General features: G+C 41.4%; 1 protein-coding gene across 3 annotated transcripts in view; it reads left to right on the top strand.

Annotated features, from left to right (window-relative positions):
- Positions 1–364: 364 nt before the first annotated feature.
- LOC132394374 (Krueppel-like factor 5) overlaps positions 365–11,658 on the top strand; it is a 66,966-nt gene continuing 55,672 nt past the window's right edge. Inside the window, exon 1 of one of the 3 annotated variants that reach the window (XM_059970443.1) lies at positions 365–595. In XM_059970443.1, coding sequence (XP_059826426.1) covers positions 515–595 — 81 coding nt within the window. In that variant the 5' untranslated portion in view covers positions 365–514. Of the gene's footprint in view, positions 686–1,293; positions 1,429–11,658 lie in introns of those variants that run through there. The other 2 variants (XM_059970442.1, XM_059970444.1) reach the window with 2 other exon arrangements.

Below are 11,658 nucleotides of genomic sequence, written 5' to 3'. Positions count from 1 at the left end.
AATGTTGCCTTGACCCGTTGAGATCCTCCAGCAATTTGTTTTTAACCTCATTGAGCCGCTAAGGGACGAGAGCGGTTCCATGGAAATACAAGTCTTTTGCAATGCAAAACGGTATGACAATTGTATCACAAGAACTTTTTAAGAGCTGCGGAGGCGGGCAATTTCTGCAACAGGTACACAGGTTGAATGGAATCCGGTGTCAATTTGTCAATAATGAAATTTGATGCTGAGTGGGTTATCAGAACCTGCCTCTGGGACTCCGGTTGCACTAAGTTGATTGGTTATTTGGACCATCAATCGGAATGAAGACGCCCCTGATTGGAGAGGCCGGGTGCTCGTCACAGCCAGCTTTGGCACCCAGCAGAGGGAGGGCGAGAAGTAAAGTGCGGGATAGTTTTGGGCACTCGGCTTTCGCCGGGACCACTGAGAGCGCGGCGGTGGCAGATGCTGCTTCCTTGTACGGACAGAGGTGCCCAGTTGTTCAACGAGAGCTTCCTCCGCTTTGCGGAGCCCAATGACCAGCAGCGTCCTGACGGGCAGCCTGGGCGGCGGCAGTAGCAGCGCCGACGAGCCCGTCTTCACACAGCTCAAACCGGTGAGCCTAAACTCGGAGGAGCAGACGGCGATGTTCGGTGTCATGAAGAGTCCTACGGCGGGGATACTGGCGGCCGATGAGCTGGCCCAGGTACGGCTCCACCGGGCAGCATAGAGCAGGGCAGGGCAGGCTTCCCAAAGATCCATTCTCCGTTTTAGATAACCCCAAAACATTGTTGCAACAGTCGTGTAACTTTGTAGCCAGCCTTTATAAATACTTTGTAGCTAGTGTTTATAGATACCTTGTAGTCAGTCTTCAGAAAAACTTTTTACCTAGTGTTTAAATTTACTTAGTGGCTAGCATTTATAGCTGTTTGTGACACAGGAGATTCTGCAGATGCTGGAAATCTGGAACATCACACACGAAATACTGGAGGAACTCAGCAGGTCAGGAAGTATTTATGGTTCATTTTCGTCCATAGATGTTGCTCGACCTGCTGAATTCCTGCAGGGAGGGAGGGAGGGAGAGAGAGAGAGAGAGAGTGTGTGTGTGTGTGTGTTGGGTTATAAATGCTTTCTTACCAGCCTTTTCAAGTACTTTGTAGCCAGCTTTTAAAACAAAAAAATACTTTAGCTGCAGCAAATGACCAGCTACAAACTCTTTATTTAATTTTGCAGTCAGTAACGTTGCAACTGTTGCTTTTGTCGTAATGTGTCACCGAAGGAGGGTTCCCTTTTCCTGTTTACTTTTCCGTTTCCTCGCTCGAGAACACAAATCACTTCGTGGTTGGCAATGAGTTGGCAAGTGTTTGGATTCAGAACGCGTTTTGTTTTGTCACTCCCACCCCCGTTTAGTTTTCCGTAATTACACCGTTTATTTTTACCCGAAGGAAGGTGAGTGCAGATGTCCTTTTCCTTCATCCCTTACTGATGTTGTTGGAATGTGAAGGGTACCGGCGCTGAATGCAGAGGTACGGCGGTGTGTCAACACGCCGTGATCCGGAATGGATCGGCCGGGATGATCCTGGGATCACCCGCTTGGTGGCCAGAGGTGCTACGTCGGGCTCGGCCACCTCGATCATGAGTGTGAGCTTTAAAAAAAACTCGGGGCGCTGTCCGGGAAGTTTTGGGTGACCGGGTAAAAGCTGATACAATTTAGTATTTTATTACCAATTGTTTCGTGGGGCACAATTTCTTGCGAGTTCCGCAGTTCTTACGGGGACATGTCCGAGGTAAAAGCTGGAGTAGGTTAAATCGATGGGATAAGATCGATGCTCCATCTTGGGTACTAGCCTACAAAGTACCTAGGACATCTTCAGGGAGCAGTGTCTCAGAAAGGCAGCGCCCATTATTAAGGATCTCCAGCACCCAGGGCACGTCATCTTCTCACTGTTACCATCAGGTAGGAGGTACAGAAGCCTGAAGGCACACACTCAGTGATTCGGGAACAGCTTCTTGTCCTCTGCCATCCGATTCCTAAATGGACATTGAAACCTTGGACACTACTTCATTTTTAAAAATATACAGCATTTCTGTTTTTGCACGTTTTAAAATCTATTCAATATACGTAATTGACTTACTTGTTTATTTATTATTATTATTATTATTTCTCTGCTGTATTCTGTATTGCATTGAACTGCTGCTGCTAAGTTAACAAATTTCACATTACATGCCGGTGATAATAAACCTGATTCTGAGAAAGGGGCATGAATATATATATATATATATATATATAATGGCTTCAGTGGCTCTTGAATGATGTTCAAAGCCCTTTACAGGCAGTGATAAACTTTTGAAACGAAGTTATTTTCATAAAGGAAAATGCCGCCGCCCAGGCACTTGGATAGGTACATGGAGGGTGGGGCTTGGAAACATATGAGCCGAATGCAGGAAATTGAGACGACCGTGATTGGCATGGATGGGCTCATTTGGCCGAAGGACCTGTATCTATGACACCAAAGCTTTGCAGCCATTTTGGGCAAAGCAATATCAAGACAAATATCACGACAGTAGCTATGTTTTAGTTTTTTTTTCAATAGGCGTATTGATTAAGGGACAAGTATTGGCATAGCATGGAAGACGTCCAGAAGGTTTGTGCCTTGACAACGTCTGCAAAGCAACGGAGAGAAGAGAGAGATGGAGAGGAGGAGAGAGAGAGAGAGAACGGTCCACGAGTTTAATGTCCAATTGAAAGATAGCCCCTCTTTCAGCGTGGAACTCCCTCGGTGTTGTACTGTGTGTCCAGCCGGATTTTCTTCACTGAATGTCTGTGGAGTGAATGTTGAACGGCCAACTTTAACTTTCTATATGCCTTTGCTGCAAAACGAGTGCCAGTGTGTAAACGTACGTGCTGGGGCGTGAAGCATAGCACATTCTCTGACTCTCCCTCAGATGATACGATGTGGGTTATGTACCGGACAAGGGCGAGGGTTTTTTTAATTTCTGATCTTTTTTTGGTTGTTGGCCGAGGGTGTCGAGCGCTCCAGCTGGTTATGCACTTGCTGTGTCGCATTAAGCATTTGACTCCCTCCTCGCCCACACAGCGAGTCATTGAGACCAGAAAAAAAACTTCTCAGCTCTTTGAAATTCTCTCTGAGCCACTGTACCGAAAATATGCCAACGACAGCTGAAAGTTCTATAAGGAGAAAACTTAAACGTCTAGCCAATACTAAACTTTGTAGCATCTTTTTGTTCCAAGGGTGGACGGAGTCAAAATTCATTGCGCGTTTGCTGGGATCCAGCCATTGATCAGATTTTCCATTAGTCAGTTGATTTTCGCTGGTGGGTGGCAACAAATATTGCTAAGATATATTTGGCGTTATGTGGGACTTTTACAGATGGAGAGGGAATGTGGCACTGGTCTCTTCAATGGCAGTGCTAGTTGCATGCTTTCCTGGTGACTGTATGAGCATCCAACTCCCGCCCACTCTTCCCCTCACACCCCTCACCCTGCTCCAGTTCTATCTTCGTGTCAGACCATTACTCAATGGTGTTTTCTATTTCAGATATTTTGATCTGTTTTGGAAAATATTCGAACAACTGCTTGACTGCATAGAACTTACTAAACTTTATTTGACCTCACTAGGAATATGTATTCTTATTTCCTCTGCGTAGGATAAAAGGTGTTGTGAGTTCTCGGCAATAACCTTTAAAAGGAAGTGGATAATCTCGTCCTTAGGACTCTGCTCTTACTGAGAACTCGCTGTATGTAAATTGGTTGACACATTTCAAACTTAAAGTGTCTACAAAGCTTTAATTTTGAAGTACTTTAGGATATTCAATATATAAATGCCTGCTTATGTGTGTTATTTTAAACATGATGTTTTTAATTTACAAGCTCAGTATAGTGGTCTCTGATAGATTAAGTGTATCATTACAAATCAAATAGGAGCCTGAACCCTTATGATAATACTGAGCCCTTATGATAGGTTCAGTATTAATATTTTTTAAACAAAGTATGCACTGCTTCTAAGGTTTTAAAATTAAGCTGATATGGTACAGTTTATGTTTTCAAAGTTTAAAAGGAGTCAATTTTAAAAAAGATATATATATAGAATAAGAAACAGATGGATTGGATTTCTGTTGTGACTGTGCCATTTAATGTTTCTGATATGCCAGAGGTGGCTATTTTCCTGTTCCCAGTTTCAGATAACTCACTGCGGTACCTTCCCAGGCAAATAGTGAAGCTAGATTTGCAAGCTGCAAAGTTATATCTTTTTTAAGGATCTGCTATGTTTGCCTGTATTAACTATGTTTATTATTATTGAATTATAGACTTATTACATTATTGCACATTGGTAAATTATTATTGTGGGTATTCTGTACTATTAGCTATTATTTTTATTATATTTATTATTACTGCCAAGTGTGTTTTTAAATGTTGCTGCTGTAACAAAATAATTTCCCGCTCAGGATCAATAAAGTACTTATCATTACTAACTCTTGTGCATCTGCTGTTTTAGGAAAAAGTGCCATGTGGGTTGTGTGTTACTGTTAATTTATTGCTTTGAATCAAATTGTATAATTCAGCATTAATGCAATCTATAATTGCACTACTAAGACTTTTTGCACTTCATTTGTGTCTAGTGTGAGATTTCTATAGAACTGGAAATCCGAGCATTGGCATTGGGCTCTGTCAAATTTGTTTTTATCTCTAGAGTAATGAATCACAAACATACCTGGGTTGGGAGAGGGCATGAGTTTTCTATTGGTTTGTATAATCTAATTACATCAGGCTTTGTGAAAAACTCATCATAATTTATTTTTGATTTTACTTTTAATTGTTCAGCTGTATGTTTATCCTTGGCTTGTACCTTTTGAGCTGTAGGCTAGTTGCAAAATGTGCCTGGAACTTCCTTGTCAGCTTTCAGATATTTGAATTGGACAGTGAGTTGGTGGCTGTAGTCAGAGAGAGTGAGGTGCTGGTGGTTTTGGAGAATTTTAAGAGGTATTGCAGCCTCTCTTACCTGTCCTTTGTGGGCAAAGAGGAAGTTCCACACATACTGTATATCTTATAGCTGATGTACAGCTGGAAGTTACAAGGCTAAGAAGGATAAGGAAAACTAGTTAAAACAGAGCGCCAAAATCCAGACCTGAGTTTAACATGAATACTACCTCACCATTCCTCTTTTGCAGTACATTTTTTAAAATTGTAGCCTAAAGTATTTTTTATGCTTTGTACTGTACTGCTGCTACAAAACAACACATTTCATAACCTGCAACAGTGATAATAAACCTGATTCTGGTAAAAATAAGCCAATTCTATATTCAAGAGAAAGAAATGTGTAACTCTATGTTCTATATAAAGAAAATAGCATCATAATATTGCAAGAAATGGCAAACAAGTTACATATTATAAATTATTAAAGCATACTGTTGATGGATATTGTCCCTCATTACTCTATTTCTGTAACTCTATAATTAAGACCCTAAGATATAGGAGCAGAATTAGGCCATTTTGCCCATTAAGTCTGCTCCGCGATTTCATCATGGCTGATCTGTTTTCGCCCTCAGCCCCAGTCTCCTGCTTTCTTCCCAAATCCCTTAGTGCCCTGACTAATACAGAACCTATCAACCTCTGTCTTTAAATATACACAATGACTTGGCCTCCACAGCTGCCTTTGGCAATGAATTCCACAGATTCACCACTCTCTGGCTAAAGAAAGGTCCTGCTCATCTCCTTTGTAAATGAGCATCCCTCTATTCTGAAGCTGTGTCCTCTGGAGCTCCTGCACATAGGAAACATCCTCTCCACATCCACTATATCGAGACCTTTCAACATTTGGTAGGTGATCTCCCCACCTTCCTTCATCTGAATTCCAGTGAGTACTGGCCCAGACTCATCAAGCACTCCTCGTATGATGAGCCTTTCAATCCTGGAATCAGTTTTGTGAACCTTTTTTTTGAATCCTCCCCAATGTCAGCACATCCTTGGATAAGGGGTCTAAAACTGCTGACAACACTCCATATGAAGTGCCTTATAAAGCCCTAACATTACATTAACTGTAATCTAAACTTGCACATCTCTATAATATCAGTTCTGAAAGAAACTTGTCCTCCCAGTCATTTGAAGGAGATCCTTTCTTTCTGGGCAAATGATCGATCCCGCCTACAAGTTCTTTGCCAGTTCTTCTCACATCACTTGGCACGCAGTATGTAAATCACTGCAGTCCAAAAGCATTCAGTTATTTTCCCCTCTATGACAATTGTTGAGTTGTAAAGAAGGCTGTTAAAGCCAGGCTGAACACAAAAGGAACAAAGAAAATGAGAGAGCAAAGGTAAACTCCCAATGTATTTGGCAATTAAAGATGTTATAAAGACAAGTAAATAAAAAAGTGGTTAATATATGGAGGAGTGAGGCCCAATAAGGACTCTCGGGTGATTGCACTTGACACCTGGAAAGATATTACATGAGTACTTTGTATATACCTTCGTCAGGGATGGGGTTATTTCAATGTAATGGTTATGGATGAATTAGTGGGACCACTGCATTAATTGATAGTGTGGGGTTAATAAAAGATTTATGCAAGTACCCAGACCAGATGGGATGCCTTTTAGGATTTTAAGGGTAGTATAGGAGGAAATTAAGACAATGCTGACCATAATTTTCCATTGCTCTTGGGATAAAAGGTGGTACAAGAACACTGGAGAATAGAACAAATTATTGTTAAAGGAATAAGTCTACTGACCTCCAGCATGTAATTGTAACTACTGTAGTGGGAAAGGTTTTAGTAACTCTTATCCAGGCTTTCCATTTCTCTTGTGTCAAGATGAGACCACCTTCGGGGTGGGTAACCTTTAATCTGATGGCATGAATATCAATTTCTCCTTCTGGTAAACAAATTTTCCCTTCCTCTTCTCCCCACTGACCTTTTACCTCTTCTCATCTGCCTATTATTTCCCCCTAGGACCCCTCCTCCTTCCTTTTCTCCTATGGTCCTCTCTCCTCTCCTACCAGAATCCTTCTTCTCCAGCCCTTGACCTTTCCCTCCCACTTGGCTTCACCTATCACCTTTCCACTAGCCTCCTCTCTCCCGCCTGACCTTCTTATTCTGGCATTTTCCCCCTTCCTTCTCAGTCCTTAACCAGTATATCTGCCCGAAACACTGACTCTATTCATTTTCATTATTGATGCCTGACCTGCTGAGTTCCTCTAGCATTTTGTGTATATTGCTTGCCATTAATAGTCACTTGAGAAAGATGGATTAAGGTAAATGAACATGGAATTATTGAGGGCGTATGCCATTTAAGTAATTTTACTGGAACTTTTAGCAAGACATGGAGATTTAATGAGGCTAATGTACTGACGTCTTCTACATGGAGTTTAAGAAAGGTTTTGATAGGATGCAACAGAACTGAATTATCGGCAAAATTGAACCACACATCAATTTTGCTACTGGGGAGAGTTTAAACTAGAATTGCTGGGGGGGGGGGAACTGAACTGAAGAAACGGAGGAAAGGCCGGTTGTCTCACAAATTGAGAAAGCTTGTAGACAGTGTGAAAGGGAGGATAGGCAGGTGATAGAGAAGGGATGCACTCAGACTGATGGTTTGAGATGTGTCTATTTTAATGCAAGGAGTATCATGAACAAAGAGGATGAGCTTAGAGTGTGGATCGGTATTTGGAGCTATGATGTTGTGGCCATAACTTTGGAGAGGGATAGGAGTAGACAAGTCAGGAGAATGTTTAAATGGAGTAAGGAGGAATATGAGGCTTTCAGGAAGGTGCTGTACTTTTCTATGACCTTATGGCTCTATCTATAGAGGGAAATGAACAATTTAAGTTAATTTGGATTGAACTCTTCCATTCCAGACCTGGTAAAAGGTCTTGGCCTATAACAGTGACTATTATTCCTCTGCCCATAGATGCTGCCTGACCTGCTGAATTCCTCCAGCATTTTGTGTGTGTAGTCATAGGACTTTTCTCTTTCCTCAGCCATTCCAACATGACTTGATGCAGTTGCAATGAGGTGTAGCTACCTCTTTCAATGACAATTTCTTTTCAATGTCACAGTTGAGATTGCTGTGATATGCACTGATCCAGTGAAAAGCTTACTTACAGCAGTATCACAGGCACAGAGTATCATGTGAACAGTATTCACAAGAAAAACAAGTTTTTCATAAATTTTACATCATTTTCACAAGAAAGAATATAATCAGAACAAAAAAGTATTTTATTGCAAGCTAATCAACGTGGTCATAGTGTTGACATACTGAGATAGTGATTTAACTTGTGTTGGTTGGTTCAAGAACTGAAAGGTTGAAGGAAAGAACATGGTGATGTGGGACTTCAGGCTTCTTTTACTACCTGCCCTACAGAAGCTGCAGGAATATGGTTTAGGCGGTGACCTTTGATGGATGTTTCCTTCCTGAGACAGAACCTCCTGTAGATACTATGATGGTGGGGAGGGATGTGCCTTTAGTGTTTTGGCTTGACTCCAGTGCTTTCTGCAGCTCCTTACACTCTCATCATCATCATTACGTGTTGTGTTGTTGTGGGCGATCATGGTCTATGGCAAATTCTTGCTCTAGCACATTCAGATTGCCATTCCAGACTATGATGCAACCAATCAGGATACTTTCAATAATACATATATAGAAGTTTGATAAAGTTGAACTTCCTTCACCTTCTAAGAAAGTAAAGATTCTGGCGTGCCTTCCTTCTGATTGTATCCATGTGCAGGGCCCCAGGACAGGACATCTGATATGCTAATGCCCAGGAATGATTGCACTGTGGTAGGTTTCGCTTTCCCATTATCAAGGCCCACATTGAGCGTTAAATCTGTGGTGTGCTTTGACCTAGATAATCTTGCAATTGCACTGTATTCCAGGAAACAGCAACTTTCAGATGCAAAAGGCCTAAAATATGGCAGAGTAACTCAATAACCTTTAGTTCTCCATTGTAAGTCAGGCAGCATTTCTTCCAGTTTACATAATTTATTTCATTTCCTCAAATTCTGGAATGAACTATTGGTGATGAAAGGGTGATAAATGCATAATTTTAAAAATCGAATGACCGATGGTAGTGGAAGTGTGTGTGTGTGTGTTTGTGTTTGCAAGAGAGATGTGTTAAGAGCAAAATAAGCTGCAGAGAGCCGTGTACTAGCCTCTGCGGTTTCCAGGACATCTTCAAGGAGCGATGCCTTAACAAGGTGGTGTCCATCATTAAGGACCCCATCACCCAGTACATGCATTGTTCTCATTGCTCAGGGATGAGGTACAGAGGCCTTAAGGCATGCACTTACTGATTCAGGAACAGCTTCTTTCTCTCTGCCGCCTATCTGATTTCTGAACGGACATTGAACCCATGAACACCACCTCACTACTTTAATTTTTATTTTTGCACTACTTTTAATTTAATTATTGTACATATATATTTGCAGTTATTTACAGTTTTTTGTTGTTACATATTGCATTGTACTGCTGCTGCAAAAACAGCAAATTTCACGACATACGCTGGTGATATAAAACCTGATTCTGAAAAGGAGTTTAAAAAGAATAGTACATTTAAAGATTCTCCTAATGTTTGACGTCTTGCAATAATTGCAGAGTGAAGCCATCTTAGCTTTCAAATATCCTTATTGCATGGTCTCCAAAGGAAATATTAAAAAGTTAATTACAGGCTAGACTACTGTCAATTTATCTTGTGTTCTTTGCACATATCCTGTTCTGATACATTCATTTCCAGCTTTTCTAAGAATACTTAAATGCATCCTTTTTTTAAAAAAAACAGCAAGGAAATTGTTTGGAGAAAAAGTACAGAACTGTTTTTTTTTTGCATCTCTAAAGCTTCTCAATTACTCCACAACAGTTTTATCAAATATTATTTGCCCACAATCCATATTTCTTAGTACAATGGATATTTGAAATATTCAGAGAGGTGGGGCCTTTTAAAGAATCAAAATGGTAAACGAGAGGTTCAGGAGCATTTCCAGAGCTCGGAGCTAACAATATTGTACAAGAACCTTTACTTAAATAATCTATTTATTGAGATACAGCACCAAATTGGCCCTTTAAGCCATATGTCCCAGCAATTGCCAAATTAATGCTAGCCTAATTATGGGACAATTTACAACGACCAATAAATCTACCAATCGGTATGTCTTTAGACTGTAGGTGGAAACCAGAGCACCCGGAGGAAACCCATGCAGTTATGGGGAGAAGATATAAACTCCTTACGGTCAGTGGCCGGATTTGAACCCAGGTCGTCTATATTGTAATGTGTTGTGCTTTGGGAGTTCATCAGAAGTTACAGAGATAGGAAGAAGAGAGCTATGGAAGGGTTTGGGGGGTTGAAGCAAGCTTTAATTCTCATCCTTCAATGCCACTAATCCATTACTACTCTTAGTCATACCAGAGGTCCTTGTAACAAGCCTTGGATCCAACCTGAAGCTCGTTAACATAAACAAGTGCTGGCCAAGTAAATGATTGGATGAGAATTTGTTTGTCTTTTGGAACAGGAAATATGAAAAGAGCAAAGTATACGCCCATGCTTTAAAACTCTGTGGGAGGAAGGATTAGGGCAGGTAAACAAAAGCTTTGTGTTTCCTAGAAAGATTAAGTTGAAAAGGCTGTTCATTGATTCATAATTTCTGTAGCCTGAGATGAAGGGAGCAGGAAGAGGGAACCGCAGAGTGAAAGCTGGTTCCAGCAGCCTTAACAAATGATGGCAGTCAAGAAAGATATTAATCAGGAAGTGAATTAGAGGTTTGGTGTGACAAGGTTGCCATTGAGAAATTAACCTTTTCTTATGCAGAAGTCAGCAAGAGCTTTTTTTGAATAACGATGTTTTCAAATTCTCAAGCTACTTTCATGCTACCAATTTAAATCTTTTTCTGGCATTGGGTGGTTAAACTGGTTTAGCAGCAGAGCTGGAGACCTGGTTAAAGAGCACGTCTCCGACACAAGAGTGTCTACAGATGCTGGGAATTGTGAGCAACACGCACAAAACGCTGGAGGAACTCAGCAAGTGAGGCCGCCTGTATGGAGGGGAATAAACAGTTGGGGTTTCAGGTCAAGACCCAAAGGCCTAAAACACCAACCATTTAATCCCCTCCACAAATGTTTAAATTAAGAGGCTTAGACAGAACTAGCAGCCCTTTACCCCAAGGTACAGAGCATAATCTTAAGGTGATTAGAGCAAAGTATAGGAAGGTATATCGGAGGTAGGTTGTTTACATTGTGGGTGCTAAGTGTTTGAAATGCACTGCTGGCATGGTGACAGGCAGATAAATTAGGGGCATTTAAGAGACTCAAGCACATGATTGAAAGAAAAATAGAGGGCTCTGTGGGAGGGAAGGGTTAGGTTGATCTTGGAGTATTTAGATGGTCCTCTTGAGATCCACCCCCCACTTCCCTTTCTCTTATCCTATCCACTCTCCTTTCCTATCAGACTCCTTCTTCTCCAGTCCTTGACCTCCCTCACTGACCTGGCTTCACCTATCACCTTCCAAGCTATTCCTCCTTCCCCTCTCTTCTCCCCCCCCACCACCCCATGTTTTTATTTTGGCATCTTCCCCTTTCCTTCCTAGTCCGGAAGAAGATTCTCAGCCCGAAACGGCGCCTATCACTTCATTTCCGTGAATGCTGCCTCACCTGCTGAGTTCCTCTTGCATTTTGTGTGTG

Source organism: Hypanus sabinus, chromosome 5 (assembly GCF_030144855.1).
Source record: "Hypanus sabinus isolate sHypSab1 chromosome 5, sHypSab1.hap1, whole genome shotgun sequence".
Lineage (NCBI taxonomy): Eukaryota > Metazoa > Chordata > Chondrichthyes > Myliobatiformes > Dasyatidae > Hypanus > Hypanus sabinus.
Note: the sequence above shows the minus strand (reverse complement) of the source record. Positions and strands in the feature narration are given on the sequence as shown.